The sequence below is a fragment of the Fistularia commersonii genome, chromosome 27, assembly GCF_037954325.1.
Source record: "Fistularia commersonii isolate RoL2024-O1a breed Wild chromosome 27, RoL_Fcom_v1.0, whole genome shotgun sequence".
Taxonomy (NCBI): domain Eukaryota; kingdom Metazoa; phylum Chordata; class Actinopteri; order Syngnathiformes; family Fistulariidae; genus Fistularia; species Fistularia commersonii.
The window spans coordinates 8,281,869-8,301,189 of record NC_141310.1 but is presented as its reverse complement, the minus strand read 5'-3'; the positions used below and the strand labels follow the sequence as shown (position 1 = coordinate 8,301,189).

Below are 19,321 nucleotides of genomic sequence, written 5' to 3'. Positions count from 1 at the left end.
GTTTGACCTGTCACTGACTCTTTAATCCCTTTACAAGCAATGTTACAGACATTAAGTCTAACAACCACTGCAATAGCTTACAATTCCATGATGTGGTCCTTTTAAGATAAGATAAGATAAGATAAGATAAGATAAGACCGTACTTTATTGATCCCTATAGGTGAAATTCATTACATTAAATATGAATATATAAATGACACAGTGCATTACTGGGTGTGAATAGATACAAAGTAATGTGTGCCATGTTTGGGGAGGCACGGTGGGAACAATGAAGGTTTTATTTATTTTCTTGGTAAAGAAATAAGTTTCAGGTGTTTTTCCCTTCAGTTTGATTTTCATTGTTTTCCATAACTGCAGACTGATCTTCCGTTTACTGGGTATTTCTGGATGTGTGGGAATCCCCACTGCTTCTTTTTGGTAGTAGTACACTATACTTTACTAGTACAGCTTTTTCAGACAAATCTAGACAAATTCAATGCCAATTAATGAATAACTTGATAATAATTAAGCAGAAGAAACACATTGGATAATGAGAAAAATAAAACCATGGTTGTCGTATCATTGAACTTCACACAAATTTCTGATTAAAAATAATGTTAAAAGACCCAACAAAATTATGGTCTAAAACTAAAACAGCATTTATATGTGTGTACTCATACATATGTTTTACTATCATTAATGACAAACTGTTGTTGAAATGACCTTTATAGTACTTTACATTTGACCTTGACTTTGTAGCTGGTATTCAGATGGCAACTTGAGTAATTGATTTTGTTGTTATTTTTGTTTGCTGTGTTAAATACTGGAGGATACTAAAAGTATCATAGTCTGATTACAAGTTTGCATTTGTGCCCCTCCTGTCTGTCAAATGGGGTGAATATGATCTACTTAAAAGTGGCTGCGACCTCTTAAAATGCAGAGATGGGGGAGCAAAACAGGACCTACAGAGCTGGGCTGGCACATCAATTTTTTTTTAGACATGGGCTCAAAGGGAGAGCTTACATTCCTCGCTGAACTGTGTCACTCCAAAACTTTTCTTAAACTTTTTGAAAAAGTATGCGTACAGCCAGCAAATCAGACTGGCTACAAGTCTTTTTGTGTGACAGGAGGACAGAGGGAAGATCTGAAACCTAGTTTTCTGTTTTTCTGTTTCTGTCTACTATGCATGTAACCCTGGAGAAAGACACATTTTAATTGAGAATACATAATACAACATTTTATGTGTGTGTGTGTGTGTGTGTGTGTGCGTGCGTGCGTGCATTTGGACTACACATAAATGCCATTGGTTGTTGGGCTTTCACACATGACTTATTGACAATAGCCATGTGTTAATTAGGCTGACCCTTGCTAGCGCATAAAATAACACCTTACTAACTGAGTCTCACCAGGCTACTTATTAACCCTAAACCTTTGTGGAAGCTGATTTGAATATGGCAACAGAGTTAACAGACCTGTATAGGGCTCTGAATAAAGCAGTAGGTACTTTAGAACATTTATTCATACCCTTGGGGTATGAATAATTTCATGCTTGACTGTTGATTGTATACACACACACAAACACGTGGACTGTATATAAAGTCAAGACGTCGGCATGGGATGAGAGAAAAAATGGCACTGCCTTTACTCTCATTTGTTCAGCTGACAGGTTCTCCTGATTGTCCTAATAAGAGATGTTGTACACACTAAAAGCAGGGTGCCATTAATGTACCAGCACGCCTTCTCTGTGAATATCCCTTGTAAGTGCCACACAATGGTTCAACACTGTCCCGACTCCAAAGACACATGGAAAACATTTTAAGAATAATGAAGCCAAAACTGTAGCGTGAGATACCAAAACATGGTGGTATACATTCAAAACCTTTAATATGATACCGTTATAATCCATCCTATTGTGTCTTTTACCCAACACTAAGTCACACCCATCAGTAAAGGATCTGTGTACAGAACTTCGCCCTGCAGCGGCAATTTCAAACAGTATCACTGTAATGAGGCCTTAGGATTTCTGCCGTTGAAAGCACAAAGCCAGGGATCTGTATTGCTTTACATCAGGACATATATGTTTGTCTTTTGTGTCTCACGTTTTAAGATAATTTCAGTCCCTCACTGGTGAATTATTTTGGACTGAAAAGAGATCAGTCTAGGTGGATGTGCTTAAAGTAGCTTGTGTGAGAAAGTGAGCCAGAAAAGATGCACTTGCAGATGGCAAGAGATGACAGGGAGATTTTGAACATTGAAAGATAGGCATAAGAATTTGACATTAAGGGATATTTCAAATTCAATATGTCTCTAAAGCAGCTTCATAAGTGTTTATTGCGTTTAGAGTGTAAAAGTTGTGGTTAAAGTTTACTCATATCCTGAAGAAGGCAACCAATGGTTGATCTATGCTGGTTACCTTAACACTGTGTAAAAAAGGAAGACTCTTGTCTTTCTCATAGAAGTTATTGAGCCTTGTTCTGCACCAGATGAATATAAAGAATCTAACTACCTCTATCACTACAGGTTTTGATAAAGATTAACATATATTATGATATCTTACCATCGTCCAGTGTGATGTCTTGTAGGCCTATAGAACGGAAGGTAGGCTCTCTGTCATCGGGCTCTTGTTTGATGTTAAGCCTCTCACTCTCTGGGGTGAAGGGCCCCTGTGGACTTAAGGGGTGAACCAAAGGCCCAGCTGCTGTTGGAGACAGACTGGCAATGACTGGGCTTGCAGCCTGGGGAGACGGCTGTCCTGAATGCTGCTGCAAAGGCCCCAGGGGACTACTACCTGACGTGGGGGAAGATGAGGTGGGAGACGGGTAGGGCAAGGAGTGGAGCTGAGGTGAGGATGGCCCAGAGTGGGGAGAGGGGATAATATGAGTAGGAGGAGCACTTGAGGGTGTAGGGCAGGAGGCTGACCTCTGACTTACAGGGTGGTAGCCAATAGCCCTCTGCAGTTGTGAGGAGTGTTGCCCTACAAGTGGATGGCTGACAGGGGAGGACAACTGCGTAGGATTTGGAGAACAATGGTAGCCTCCAGGGTGTGTGTGATGGTGTGGAGAAGATGGGGTGAGCAGTGGTTGTTGGTTCTGAGGAGATCCAACAATTGGATTGGGTGTTGCAGAGGAGGGTGTTGATGGGGGGGAACAAGGGGAGGATGAATACACCATCCCCATGCTCATTGGGTGTGACACTGCACTGGGGCTCTGCTGGAAGGGCGTTCTCTCATAGCCCTGATGAGGAAGGCTAGACTGGCCATTGAAGGGCAAGCTATGACTCTGGCTGTGCTGCATAGGCTGGTATGAGGGCCTGGAAGGAACAGGAAGAGGGACAGGGGTGGAGCTTGGATGGAACGTCAAATGGCAGTCTGCAGAGGGATGATGCAAACTGCGACCTTGGAGTTGAGGCAGGTGCTGGAAAGACGGGGAGCCCAGGGTGGGGCAAGTGGCCTGGAGGGGTAGTAGGCTAGGTCCGGAGCCTGTGGCCAGACCGTGAGGGGAGCTTGACAGAAGGTTATCCGATGGGTGGCCCTGCTCAGGAGAAGGCAGCTGGGTGCGCACCAGACTGGTGGCATGTGCCAGGGGCATGGACATAGGAGGTATATTGGGAAGATCCAGCTCATCTCTGTGTTCCTGTTTTACCATTACTGAAAGGAGGGAAAACAAAAGGGATTGGAAAAAGAAGGACATGAAGAAAAAAATCAGAGAAACACATTATCAATAATAATGCTGTAGATTATAGGTCAAAAAAAAAATAGTCACTGGAAAAATAATAGCCATTACCAATAGTACCAATATTCATTGCACTAAATCAATTATCGTATGGCTTGTATTTTTGCTTCAGGTAAAATAATTGAATAACATTAGCAAGAAACAAAAAGTAGTAGTATTTTTATTGTGTTCTAATTGATTGTAATTTTCTTTCTTTACAGCTCAATTATTTTTTGGAGCACCTGTTGTTTACTATCGTCAACTATAATTTATAGGCAAAATATAATATAATATAATATAACGATTAATATAACGAATATAACGACAATAACGATTGTAATTTTGATCATGAAGTTAGAGGGGGATTTCCTTCTTTCTTTTGGCAAGCGCAATCTGATTTCATGCAAAATTTATATACAATTTGATTGTTTAGTTACACTTTTGGTGAAAGGCAAAAAATTCTCTGACCGCTGGACCGCCAAATTCTTAATTATTACTAAAACAAGATTTTTATTGCAAAGAAAATATTAATATTATATCAGTGTTGACTGTTTTTATTTTGGTGGAATAAAGTAGTCTTGCAATGTATAGATGTTGAATTGGGTCTGTAAAAAAAAAAAAAAGAAAATCAGTGACATTTAGTAAATGGGGCCGTTCCGTTAACCGTGACAGTACTTCTATGCCAATTGGTAACCTATTTCCCAATCTGGTGCCTTGTGACAGTGAGTTATATTTTTAGCCAGCTCTGAATCAGAGGGAGAGCATATGTTGTCAGTCTCAGTGCCATCATGTGAAATGTTGCTTGGGAAGAGGAACTGAATGCCCCTAAGCCTAAATCAGTCTAACAGAACAAACAAGTTCAGTGATCATGCCCTCTTCTCACCCGATCACACCTTAGGGATTGAAAAGTGAGGGGCACAAAAAGGCCAATGATGATTCATTCTGGCTCAAGCAAATAGAATATTAGGCTAAAGGAAGGTCAGTATAATTTAAATAAATTCACAGCAATGATTCTTCAATTTTTCAACTGAGAGAAAAACTCAAAGTGCAAAAGTTTTTGATTGTCATTATGCAGGTATAATGAAATGAAATACAATTGATTTAGCTATGAAAAGCTATAAAAAATGGAACAAGGATATTTTTCCATTAGTGATTGTCAGCTGATATAGGATGCTGATACTCAAAATCATCATTTAGCTTTGATGTTTGCATTGTGGTCCTTGACAATTGGAAAAAGAACAGATGAGAAGAGATTTTGACCGCAATTCGGCAGGTGGTGTCTTTGGTGAATACTGTGGTGTCAGCAAACTAGCTAGCTGAGCTGACACAGTTACGTTATTTTACTTTGCTCTCATTTGCTGCTTTAATCTGTTAAAAGGGAAAACAGGAACTGCCTGCACCAAGTGAGCGTGCTTGCAAACAGAAAGACCAAGTGGGTGGAAGGGTGCGTCCGTCTTTACACATCTACACGATCATGCAAAAAAGCACAATGCTGAAACTGTTTGGGATATGTTGCATACCATACTAAACAAAGAAAAAAAGTGCTATGGTTCATTTCTTTTGAAATAGTTTCATAAAACCAGAACATATTTTTTATATATGGTTCAGGTTTTCTAGAAAGCAAATGTTCAGATGATACAAACCGCAGGCTACTGCAACACATAACGGTATGGGGAACGGTAGCCACGGTGGATATCAATGTTTTGTCAGTCGAAGATTACCTTTCAAACCACTGTGATGTTTTCTTTTTAGACAGAAAAGAGAATAAGCTTTAGCAAAGGCCAATTGGAAAAGTGTAGAGTGCAAGAAAAGCATATTGCAATTGCATTTTATTTAATTCAACCACCATATCCTTTTAATCACATAAAAAACAATGTGCATAAAAGACTGGAAGGACATTCTGGGAAGAAAAAAAAATCCTATTGTAGAAGTGAAGAAATACTGTCATCTCACCTGAAAGATAAGTGAAGCGTTGCGATTGGCTCCTTTTCCGCTTGCCATTGCAGACATAAAACTGCACCTGCACAGCTGAGCCCACAGTCTTACTGTGGTATGGAGGAACCTCTACCACAATGCATGACTGCAAAAAATACGAAACATTGTTTCAATAATTCCCATCTATGTCAGCAAAAATCTAATACTACTAGCGCACAAACAAGTTTAATTGATAAAATGCCTAATGTTTAAGGTAAATATATAGTTAAAAATGGAAACATGGGAGTACTTACTCCTTGTGTTTTCTCCCTGATTATTTTAGCCTCGACTTCCCATTGTGGCCGTCCATCTATCAAAAAGTGAAGGCAAATCAAAGAAACAAAACAGCTGGTAAGGAAATAGTTTAACATTGAACACAGTGACAGTTTTCTAGGAGTGAAAATATTAGTACAATAAATAAATAATATATAAATTATAGAAAATAAATAAAATATATGATTAGCTTGAAGAGCCATGAACAAACTATATTTTTGAGGGGGGCAAAAAACTAATTTAACCGCAACTGATAGTATACACATCTCAGTTATCAACCAGGAGCATGGGTAGTTACTACTTAAAAGTTTTTAGCTGCATTGTGTGAAAGTAACTTTCCGTACCTGAAATTAATGTCACAATTGACTATGTCAATGCCCAACACTTTCTCAAACAGAAATGAGAATCACAAGATAATTCACAAGGCATTTGATTTGAAAATGATTTCACTTTTACCTAGGAGCTTCATGGCTTTTATACAGCTATTATATAGTAATCAAATGTCCAAATATCCTGCTGTTTGTCTTGCCTGGCTAAAATTATGAACAGAGCAGAGGACTAATTGTATTTATTTTAAAATGTCTTTACTGACTGCCAGTTTCTGGCTATAAAACATCCTTTCCAGTTTTCCTATGAGGGATCTAATTATTTGGCCAGACATCATCAGGCAGCTGCTCAAAGGGAATGAGTTGGGGTGAAAACACTGACGGGCTTCCCATGTAGTTGGAAGAAATCACAGCCATTGGCTAAAAATGTTTTTGACAACTGAGTTAGAGTTGAATAACTTCAGCAACATAGGTCAACTTATTTGCAGTTGGAAGGTGAATGGTTTGGTTTTAAAGTTTTACATTTATTGTCTATTAATCAAAACCCAAATCCAAAGTAACTATCAAGCAACAACAAAATTTGCTCAAAATGGTACCCTGTATTTACATTCTAAACAAGACCACTCAACTTGGATGCCTGAAACATTTAGACTTGACAGCTTTCTTTTAAAATCAACACTAGATCACAGGTTGAAGTAATCTATTGACCTGTTGTGAACTAATCCTGACATTATTGTAGCCAAATACATTATAGAGATTGTCTCTTGTGAAAGAAGAGCTTAAGAATGGCTGTCTTTTTTCCAATGACAAAATGACCTTCAATGTCTTTGCCAGTGAAAGCAATGCATTATTTCAATGAGACTTGTTGACATTCAACAGGCTGGAGCAGGGGCCCCACATGCTCTGTCACACAACAAGCGCCAACAAGAATTTCATACCATGCTAAAACAATAACTCTGATCAGCTAGACACCCTAGTCAAAGAGAAAAGAATGTGTGCTCTCTGGCGCAAGTGGCTACTGAGTTGAGCGATATGACATTAGATAATGCATGTAATGATAGAAATGTGTATTGCCTGCAATTTGCAGTATCATATCTACCAACAAGCTGTGATCTCATACATGTGTCTGAATAATGAGTTAATTCATTTTTGGGAGACACAGGGAAGACTGAAATATCCAATATATCCAAACAAACCCTGATATAAGTGAGACTATTTTTATATTGCGGTTGCTTTTCAAAGTCCCAAACAGAAGACATTGAACATACTGAAATACACCATGGTAATTTAAATTTCTCAAGTATAGAAGGGCCAAATAGGGCCTTGGTGATCAGCGATCAAATCGCAAAATGAGAGCTTTTGAAAGGTTTACGTTTATATCATAATTTCAAATAGCGTTTATTGTTTTCTACAGTGTTTACAGGGTGTGCGAGGATGTCTGTGTGTGTGTGTGTGTGTGCATGTGTGGGGGGGTTACTGAAGCCTATATCTGTCAAAACAATGGCTGATCCATTATTTCAGTATAGATGAAGACATATTTGTGTCTTTGCAAAGTCTGTGTTTGTCAATCCCCTTACTACATTTAAGGATTTGACTTTTAACTTTGGTTAAGATTGAATTACATGAGGTAATCATGCTCACAAATGGTAGCAGCACAGTGCATGAGAGTATAGCGTCATTTATGCTCGATGGGCAAGGCGCACACAGATATGGACAGAGCTGTTCAGGTGTGTCATGCATTAATTTTGTGCATTTTTTTGTCCGTCTCCTGGAAGCTTAATGGATATGGACCACTGGAGCAATACCACAGAAAACCACAGGGCAGTGTTGAGCTGACTCTTGAAAATGTGAGAAAGTCTGAATAACAGCAGAACTTTCTGAAGTGAGACTGTGTGAGTTTGTGTGAAATCATTCGCACATTTACAATACATCACATCGCCAGGGCTAAGAGACCAGCACCTATTACAGAATACATGGGATGAATTTTGCCCAGAACTCAAGGTAAATTGAACAGTGAAGGAGAAGTGGAGGTCTGTGCAAGACTGATTTATCAGAGCCCACAACACCGTGACTCTAAGCGGCATCCTCCAGCTGGTGTACTTCAGAGTTCATTCCAATGCAAAGGACACATGGAAATTCGAAGGCAGTGACATTCATAACGTTCAAAATATATGGATCTATTTTCATACATACATACAGCATAAATAAGCCAACTGCTATGCATTACAAAAAGATAAAAATAGTCTGACATCACCAGAGGGTTTTGTTACTAAAAAAAAAAAAAAAAAAATCAACAACCATAATACCCATAATCTGAGTATTATAAAAAGCAGACCAGTATATCAGTTTTGGGAATATTTCACTGTTATATCTCAATCATGAAAATGATGGAAAAATGTTTCTCTTTTTCTCTTTTTCTCTTTTCTTCCATTTGCACACTTAGCCCAATCAGTGTCTTTCTGCTCTAAAGCAGGCAGTATTAGTCATGATGAGGGGGATCATTTACAAAACATAATCATCACCATCTTGCCTACTCCTTTCATATTCTTTCTTTTTCTATACCTCACTGCCTTCATGTGAGACAGGGCCCAGTGTTCCGCCATCACCAAGATGGCCCTCTTTGAGGTTTTCCATAATGAAGCTTGACAATCTTAGAGTTGTTTCAACCATGTAGAATATCTATGCCATGCTTCACCTCACACACCTCAAAGAGCCTGAACATTCCTCTGAGTAACTTTTTTTTCTTTCTAGAAAATCTCTGAAAATGTGTCTCTCACACAAACAAGCACTGATTTACATTCTGCCAAGTGTGAACTTGATTCTGTTGCTCTACATCACAAAGGTACATTGGGCAGGCAGAGACTGGCTCAATGAATGCTACATATTTAAAATTTCCATGTCAGGGAACACCCTTTACATGTGCTTTGAATACAGAGCGTTGCACAAAGGGCATAAAAAAAGATAAAGGGACAGAGGAAAGCCTCTTCTGCTGTAATGTAAAAGAAATGTTGACTTTTAAATCTTTTTTTTAATCACAATTGACGTATCAGTGACCTACTTTTTTAAAAGATTTTCAACATTCCATCCTTAGTTTTGAAATGTCTTAATTGCAGGGCTCCAGAAAACAATTCCCTATGTAAGACCAGGGATCACCGGAAATGCTTTCGGCTCAGGTAAGGAAATCACAGGAAGATCATTGTAGACTGTATCTTTAGACAAATTCACACACGCATACTCACATACAGGAACAGGCACAGACACACACATAAATAGATAGTATTTTACTTGTGAAAGTGAGTAAAGTGTTTTTTAATGGAAATTATACTTACAGGCCTTCTTTGTTGTTGTTTTATAAAAAGCAAAACATTTTTATGGAAAACCTGCTGAGAGAGTCTACAAGGGAGTTTTGGCCGTGCAACTATACCTACAACAACTCTTACCAGGGCCTTTCTCCAGGAAGATGACCTTGGACTCTGGGAAGAAGTTGTTCCCAGTAATGGCCATCTCTTCACCCCCAGTGACCAGACAGCTTGTCATGCTTGATTTCTCAACCTGTGGTAGCTCTTGAGCTGAACGCTGGGCTGGGAGAGATGCAGCAGTGGTTGCAAAGTAGAGAGAATGTTAATTCGTTCATCTGTGATGATTCACACTGCAGGCATTTTAAGTACATACAGTCTAAGTGTACAGCATATACTTGTAGTGGGAAAAATGAAAGGCACACTTCATAATGTCAGGCAATCCAAAAAACATGACCTGAACAACTTCATATCAACACCTCCTTGACAGGGTGTAACAGTTTTAAGAAACTTAGGTACTGGGAAACTTACTGCAGGGCTGTAGTGGTTTCATTTTTACTGAACACACAGTTATGCATAAGAGAAGGATCTTAGATGGGGTGGGTATGCATCTGACAGCATTTTGATATTTACTAAAGTGATCTAAGCAACATTTAGCAGTTGATTAAAGTCATAAAATGGCACATTTCAGTTGTCTTGTATTATACAATTGTGTACTACTGTGTCCTGTGTTTAATGTGCTACTGTGTGTTTTTGCGAGTTTAAGTGAGTCTCGGGGAAAGCACATTGACACTCACAGCACTCCACAGGAATTGAAGCAGCCTGTAGTGACAGCACCTTCCCATTTGGTTGAGGGATGTGAACTCTAAACACCACTCGTACTCGTGTGTTCTTTCTTCCTATATCTGTCTCCCCTTTTCGCAGCTCAATGTCTGAGTTCCGGAGTTTTAGGATGCCAGCACAGTCAATACTGCAAGGTAGAGAGAGAAAACTGTTAGCCCAATAAACCATGTAAAATGATGGCCAGGGAATGGATAAAGCTGACCACCAGCATAGCAGGGTATTGGCATGAAAGATGAATTATATTTGTGGGTTAATGAAACACGGATGCCTATGAATAATATTTTTACAACTGCAAATAAGAAAATACCTACTGAATCCTTCCTGTTAAATCCAATGTAAACTAAACAAGCCTTAAATAAATACAACCATTTGACTGAGTAAGACCTATAAAGAGTCAGTTGAAGGTTGTTTCTCCCCCCCACTGGGAACTGTAAAAAATTCTCCCCGTGCTTACTTGGCAATCAGTTCCATTTAAATTCAACTCTGTATACATATCAATTTCTTTCATTTTTTTCAATTTTTGGGGGGGGCAATATCAAACTTAGGAATTTTAAACTTCAAATTGCTCTGATTCTTACCTAGCTGACATGTTGTTTTCAGGCAGGAGAGGAATTTCAAGAACCTTTGTGCTGGAGATCAAAATTTCTTGGCTTGCTGTGGCTACAGTTTTGCCAGTGATTCGGTGAACTTGGTAGAAAGCATGTGGCCTCAAGTAACGGTCATCTGCTGTTCCAATGAACATCTGCAGGTTGACAGGTTTCTCACTGTAGCCAATGAGCTGAAACATGACAGAGAGGCAGAAAAACAGAATAAAAACAGATGTGAGTTCTTGGGGTCCAGATGAGAGGTGCGAACACAGAAAAATGATTTTTCATTTCCAGTGCCTTCAGAAACCGCCCTCTTTTTGGAGGGAATATAAATGGTAAATTCAGGGTGTTGTAATATTTCTGGCAGGGCCATTGGCGCTCGTCTAGCACTTTCCCCATTTCAAAAGTGTTGTTTTCGACTACTAATATTCCTTTTTGCTTTTTCCACTTGGATCCATTTGTTTTGCAGGATTTTGAACAGGGAATTCTTACATGTGAAAAATGTATAACAAAAACTTTGATGTAGCCAATCTTCATAATTACAAAGCAGCTGTAATGTTATTACAAGAGAGAAAGCAGAAGCATAGAACAGTGAGTAAATAATAAAACAATCTGGCATGCTTAATTTACACACCAATTAATATGAAAAAAAAACATTAATTCAATGATATATACTATGGAGAGATATGTCATGAAGCATTTTATATAACAATACCGCTTACTTGATTAATCAAAACAAGTGAAAAGCCGCAGCACATGCAAAGTAAAACCAAGTTATAACACGATATTGATCTCATACACACTACAATGTATGCAAAAAGTATCGACTACATATCTTAACCTCTCAATCTCTCAGGCATATAAATAGGATAGAAAATCACAGGTAAAACTGTAAATAGTGTTTCCAAATCCAGTGTGCATTATGCCTGCCACCTTGTTGACATGAGACAACATAAACCAGCTATTTACTTCATTGGTCAAAGAAGTGGCTTCTTTGTTCCACTCACTTAGACTAGTGGGATATTTAACAAAAGAGAAGTGTAGCATGTCAGGTATCGACAAGGAAACACGGAAACGGGAGCAAGGCCTAAAGTCCTGAGAGAGACAGAAGAGTCACACAGGCCACACAATCCCACAACCGTTGTAATGTTGAACTTGGCAGACTCTGTGACGGCAGGATGGCACCCCCTGAATATACATATTCCCACTGGACAAACCTTGTAGCCAACACCCCCAGTCTGAATGGAGACCAGCTCATTCAAGCTATCAAAGAAGAACAAGGTCTTTCATTGCTGTTTTACCCCTGAAACTGCCAAGTCTCAACCCAGCCACAGACGTCTACTGACCCTTAACTTGCTTACGTTTTGCATCACACATTACTGAGTCAGTGCTTGGTAAAAAGGTATCGTGGGCAGAGGGAGAGAAAGTTTCTGCTTTTTGGGGATTTTTCATGTTCTATTCCAGAAACAGCTAACAAGAAAAGGACTAACGTTGGTCACACATATGCACTGAAAATATATGTAATGAACTGCATGTACCTGAGAAAAATAGAGGGGAAGCACTGTCAGAGAAAGTGCTTGGTTTTTTAATATTTACTTAATTCTGAAGCCAGCTGTGGGATTTTTCAGAATTATATCTTAATGTTAATCATTTGCAAGTCTGGTAAGATATGCACCAAAAAAGCGAATGGAGTTTGCGTTCGTTAGAACAACTATAAATTGATGTGCAGGTAGATATGACTAATTCTTGCATTGTACTATGGAGAGCATTGTGAAAAAAGTGGAGGTATCAAGTAAACTGGCTTGAATAAAAAAGGGGAAAAAGTAAAATATGCTATGTATATCAGATTTTAAACTAAGACTGACCAATGCTAGTCATGCACTATGATGATCCTATGTAATCAGTTCTGTGCTGAGTCAGAGTTCAATAGGAATCCATATTTCATGAAAGATATTAGGATTCAAAGAGATATGCTCAAAAGAATTGATATGTATGGAAAGACAAAAATAATGCTTACATATCATAAATGCAGGCAAACATTTTTTTATTCTATATTTAATATGAGCAAGACTAAAGGGGTTTGTTGGGATAACAACGTTCACATATAGCGTTCACTTCATTTTCACACTAAATATCAATATACATGACTTTCAGTTTCAGTTATACATCAGTACAGATTCACCTTCAATTCGGATAACAAATTTTCTAATGCTGTTTCAAGGAATTATGGTGACAGAATCCAGATTCGAACAGTTAAAAGAGAACAAATTAAATCATTATACTAGATTATAAATATCCTTATTTGACACAGGACAAGGAAGGTCTTTGCGGACTGTTGATTTCAACCATGGATAAAAGGAATATATAATGGCAAAAATGACTCAAAAATATACTTATATTTCAGACAGAAATTTATTCCTCCAAATCAACCCATTTCGCTGAATTACATGACGAAAACTGAAGGTGCACTACGACATTATTAGGTTTGTCAATGAGTTGTTAATAAGTCCCAAGTTTTTAGGTTTTTTACAGCTTCAGTTCTAGGTCCTACAGATTTTGCTGTAAAGTTCCTTATCCCAAGGTATGTTAATGAAACTCTGTTAATCTCTACCACATCCTGTAAATGTGCTCCCACTGCTCAGAGATGGAAGTATGTCGGCATGAGAGTGAATAACTACACTTTATGTACCAGTATGTCTGTGTGTTGTACATGAGCTGAAGCATGTTGAGACTAACCACAGGGATCAGAGGAGGCTTCCCCTCATAATATATTGAGAAAATTCCCATGCAAGGCTGGAAACTGCTATATGTGGCACATGAAATGTATTTGGAAGGCAGGAACCAAGAAACAGTATGCGGCCTCTGTAATAACCACTAATGGGTTCATCGTTGGAAACCGCATTAGATCTTAAGAACCACATAAAGGTATAAATCTAGCCAGAAACAAGCTAACAGGTAATTATGCATCCCAGCCCAAATGGTCCATGGCTATAAACACAATTATTTTATATTTAAAATACATGGAAATCAAGAGTCTTGTGTCAGTTATTCAGTAATCATTTTAGCACACAGTGGAAGTGAGTACAAACATGCAGTGCTTGCACTTACACATCCATATGTGATGTGTGTCTCCATAAATCAGGACATATTTCTTTACACTAACATGTGTGTTCCAGACAGCAGCCTGAAGTTGTGTGAGTGTGGATGGATACACCTAAAAGTGGGAGAGGGAGTAAAAAACAAGTAACAATGAAGGAGTCAGCAAAAGGTTGAAAATTTCTGGACTTTCCCTTCAATTTCCTATATTTATGTCAGTACTGCCTAACATTCTGTAATATCATCATGACGGTTGAAAACCCATTGGTATTTTTTTTCCTTTTACATTTCATGTGCCCTCTCTGGTCAGATGTCCCTTTGTACCTTCATGTATTTAGCATTTCTTCATGTCTGCACAAGCAGGATTTGGTCCGATGCCAGTGTGTTGACAAACATACACCTAGCAGACAGCAGAGATCTTTCCAAATCAAATAATCAACCAGGAAAACACAATTATAGAGTCAGAAAGAACTGGCTCACTTCAGCAGTCTCTGTAAATCAACACTCCTGGCCAAACAGAAACAAACCACACAGCGGGCTAATTCAGTCACCCTGCCACTGTTTCTAAAAGCAATTATTTTTCTGTTTGGTGTTTCCTCGATTCAGTAATTATAACTAGTTCTGAAAAAACATAAGGGTGTCACAAATATGACGTGAAGGGTGTACAAAAGTACTTCAGCAAACCACTTGGGTTTATACCAGGCAGCAGTTCAAACAATAACATTTACTCTAACAACAAGAGGTCTAGTATCAGTAAGTACTATTTGTACTTAATAGGGCTGTCAAAATTTGCCATTAAAAACACTTTCATGTTATTTCTGGCCATTTAAAGGTGTCAATTACCGAAAAATTATTTATACATATCCATACACTCTCCATACACTAGTTTGGAAGCCAAACCGCAGAGACACTCTCCTTCGAAATTAGATCAAAAAGATGATTTACATCTAAAATATAAATATCTGAGCCCAAATTAAATTTTGATTTGATATTTCTAACTATATTGGTGCCATTTGTGCTCATGTAAATGAAATCCCACCCTTTCTCTACCAAAAATCTCTCCTATCATTAAAACACCACTACTGGTCCCTTGTTAGGGTTGACTGGCGGGTCAGCCGTGGATATAAACACAAGGACGTTTGAGAGAGTCAAACAAAAATTTGGAACTAATGTCAGTGAAAATGTTTTTTTTTCACATTTGAATGTTCATGTCCACAACAGTGAAGGGGATATTTAATATTTGAAATACTGGCTGTCAGCTTAATATGGAAAACAGAAAATGTGAGGACAGTTGTTTATAGTTACTTGTTTTTCAATTATGACTAACCATTTTATACACACGTGACAAACGTCTCTGTCAGCTCTGGTCGAACCATGTTTTCCTATTCCAAATCTGTGCAGTCTATGCATATGGTGAGATGCGACCCTGGTGCACTTTTTCCACCTTGTAAAAAGGGGTAGAAGAACATGTAAACAAGCACTGACAGCGTAAGAGGCTTCTCAACAATGAATACACACAACACACACCTTTGTTTCACATTCCTGAGTTACCCTCCGTCACCTCCTAAATCTATGCCTGAGTGTGAAATACCACAGGAGGGTGGTCTCTGCACTTTTAACTCCTCACCTTTTGGCCTGTCCAGAGTGCACCGGCCCCAGCTGCTCAGCCGGCAAGAAACAGGGGCTGAGAGAGATTGCTTCTATATTAAACAACACTGACATTAACACCAGTCACATGTTTCAAGGCCTGTGCTCATTGAAGCCTGTAACTAATTGTAACTGCTGCTTCTGACTGTGGATCAAGTTTATGATGAACTCTCTCCCTTAAAATAAAATCAGTGGATATGGTTACATACTCAGCTTCCCCTAAATAAAGTTGTGGCTTATTTTTGGCTTTCATCTGTTCCACTGGTCCAGTAATAGGGATACCAAGCTCTCAATAAAAAAATATCCCATCACTTCAGGCACATACGAACAGGCAGTTTTTACACATACTCCACAGGTATGATTAAAATATGTCAAAGACAAAAATTACACCAGTTTTTAGATTCCATCCGAGCTATAAAGTGTTGTAATTTCTAAACATTTACATTTGCAACACCTAGATGATTATCTTCCTTTCTTCAGGGCCTTTTTAACTGACCGCCACATAACATTTGTTTTTTCAGGATGTTGTCTTGATGCTTATTTCTCATAAATATATATACACACACACACACACATATATATGAGGAGAGAGATGAGTGTATAGCTTTTCTCTATGCTAAGTTTACCCTCTTGTGTACTGACTTTCACTCCTCTTCTCATCCTCCTTATGCTCTCTGTCATAAACTCCTCACTCTGTCTCAGTCCCAGTCCTAACCTCTCTACCACAGCTCTATTCCTCTGCCGTAACTCGACACTTTCTCACAGCCAGTGCCTGACTCTGCCAAGTTGTTTCCCTGTGTTGCTCTGCTGTTGCCATGGTGAGAGTCCCTGTGTATATGCTAGTGTATGTGTGTGCGTGTGTGTGTTTGTGTACATGCTTAAGGGTCTACATAGACTCACACTGGTGTAAACTATAGCCCTAATACTTTATTTTGGAGAGATGATATGTGTCTGTGCAAAAATGAGAGGATTTAACCACACGGACATGTAAATCCTTGCCTCAAAAAGGTGTTGTGTTTTAGTATTAGTTTTATGTGTAGAAAAAAAACCGATCATGGTCAAGGTCACGAGCAGGCCCATTTTAGCAGCCATTGGTTTGCCTACAGTGCCGCTATGGCAGCACGACCAGAGATCCATGGACACACACACACACACACACACACACACACACACACACACACACACACACACACACACACACACACACACACACACACACACACACACACACACACACACACACACACACACACACACAGCTTGCTGTTTGCCCAACATACTAGGAAGGGTAGAGCCAGGGGGGCAGTTGACTGTTTGTTTAAACAAGGTCAATACATGTCCATGCACATGCACAATCGTTTATGGTATACTGTATATGGCCTTGCTGCACTGCTCCAAACTCAATTCCTCTACTTTCATATTCTTTCCTCCCCCACTTACCCATTCTACCACACCTCCCTGTCTCTTTCTTCTCCCCTCAGTGGCTATTTTTTCACTGCTCAACATGCCTGATTGTAACAAATGACAGTTAAGATTGCAGAATACATCCCAGTGGCAAATCAACACAAGTTTAGTTAAACAATGCATGCGGGTAATTTGTATTCCAATGATAGTTGCTGGTCTATTTCATTTAAGAGGAGAAGGAGAATTACATGTTAACATACTACTGATGTTTTAGCCTGGGTACCAAGGAAAAGAATAATAAGTCTCTAAAAATATCAGATGAAATTGCCAGGTAGGCATGGGCAATGCATTGTGCAATACATTGCATGTGTGGCAAAATCAAATCAATTACTGAAAAATAATTTAAGATAGAGAAAGTACAAGACTGCCTTGGACAGCTTCTGTTACATACATCTTTTAAATCCTCTGCTAAAGAAAGGAAACATTCTTTCATTTTATCAAGCGTTTTAATGATGACAGTTAAATGTTTTAGATGTTTATGTTTATTAATTTACAGATTTTTTTCACACCTATATTGTGATGGTATTATTTTTTTCTGCTTGGTGTTCCATACTGAATGTCTGAGTGAGAGCAAGTATTTCTTCACTGTATCTGCCAGTCTTTTTCTTATGTGTCTGCTCTGCCTGCCTTTATCTGTACTCCAGCAGGTAATACCAGAGGGCTCCTTATATTTGTGTGGGTGCAGCAACACTCAATTAAGCTGGTTAAATACGCACAAGGATACCTCAGCCTGCCAGAGAGGCTTTGGATTTATATGTCTCCTAGCAACAGGTGTGCTGATTATGGTCTGCAGATAGACCCAGAGGAATGGCTAAAACAGCCAGTCAGCCAGGCACATCATCTTGGTCAGCTGATGAACAGCATACAAACACAGTGAAAAATATTTGTATCCTGGAAAAAATTCAAACACCCTCCAATGTATCCCAAAGACATTATCACAAATGAACAAACAGACGAGTTGGCATAATATTCATTTTCTAAACATTCATGTTTACATGTTCAGTTATTGTCTAATATATCTTTACTATAACATTCATCCATGTGAAAAAATAGACTTAGGTCTCAGTTTGATTAGTTACCAGATTTAAGTGGTTTAAATCATCAGAGAGAACAAAACTTTACCAACTAGTACATAAAGGGTGCCTCTGTCAGATGCAAGTGTTCTGTTGTACTTCAAAAGTCAAATCAATGTCGACGTTTTCTTCAACAAATAGCAGTGACAGCACTTTACTTTAACAACTATGAAAATGGCAAACATGGGCATTAGTCATTGCATACAAATTCACAGTTTTCCTTGAAAAATCTATAGCTATCACATCTGTTACCCCTTTCAACGCACAATGTAAGCGCTAAAGGTATCACGCTTTGTGACCTTTCTTTGTCTGACTCCGTTACAACTCAAGTCTAAGATTTCAGATGCTGAGGTTGGAAACATTTGCAAAACAGAGGTTGATCTTCATAAGCAAATAATTTCACAGAAAAAACAAAAATACCTGTGCAGAACACAAATCTTAATGATAGCCCATAAATAAATTTGAACATTCCTTGCTTCAATTGCATGACATTGTCAAGACATGTTCAAGGTAGTATTTAAAAAAAGCTACAGTCTGTTAAATTAGTTACAACATTAGTGATGACAAGGGTGAATCGTAACAATTACAGCAACCAGCCCAAGCGATGAATGCAGTTAATTCTAGAAGGGCCTAGCATCTGCCTTCTTGGATTCAATATTTTACAAGAGATAGAGTTGGCTCAGGGACAGTGAAAGAAGTCTGAACTTGTCAAAACAAAGTAAACCAAAACAAACAACAAACAAAAGTTAAGCATTATGGCTACCACAGCCTCTTCATTCCGCTTGCCATTGAATGAAACAGGAACCTTGGTTGCATAGCAAAGAGCTGAACTGTTACAAGGTCCTAAATTTTGATGTGGATAGAAAAGAATATCTTTAGTTTTTAAATATTTGTAACACTTAGTTTCATGCATTCTTCCAACCATTCTTTAGACATCTGTCAAAGGTCTGGTGCATTATTTTGTAGCTCTATGGAGGCAAAGTAGATACTGTGCGGATTTTTGTTGGGTTATGCTATCTTCAAGGATTCTCGGGATTAAATAAAAATCTCTGA

General features: G+C 38.6%; 1 protein-coding gene across 1 annotated transcript in view; it reads right to left on the bottom strand.

Annotated features, from left to right (window-relative positions):
* The window catches only part of nfatc3a (nuclear factor of activated T cells 3a), a 59,323-nt gene that overhangs the window by 12,140 nt on the left and 27,862 nt on the right, over window positions 1-19,321 (bottom strand). The window contains exons 7-12 of the mRNA XM_086174564.1: window positions 10,980-11,179; window positions 10,356-10,528; window positions 9,703-9,843; window positions 5,918-5,973; window positions 5,643-5,769; window positions 2,537-3,625 (exon numbers count right to left, since the gene is read on the bottom strand). Coding sequence (XP_086030690.1) covers window positions 2,537-3,625; window positions 5,643-5,769; window positions 5,918-5,973; window positions 9,703-9,843; window positions 10,356-10,528; window positions 10,980-11,179 — 1,786 coding nt within the window. The remainder of the gene's footprint in view (window positions 1-2,536; window positions 3,626-5,642; window positions 5,770-5,917; window positions 5,974-9,702; window positions 9,844-10,355; window positions 10,529-10,979; window positions 11,180-19,321) is intronic.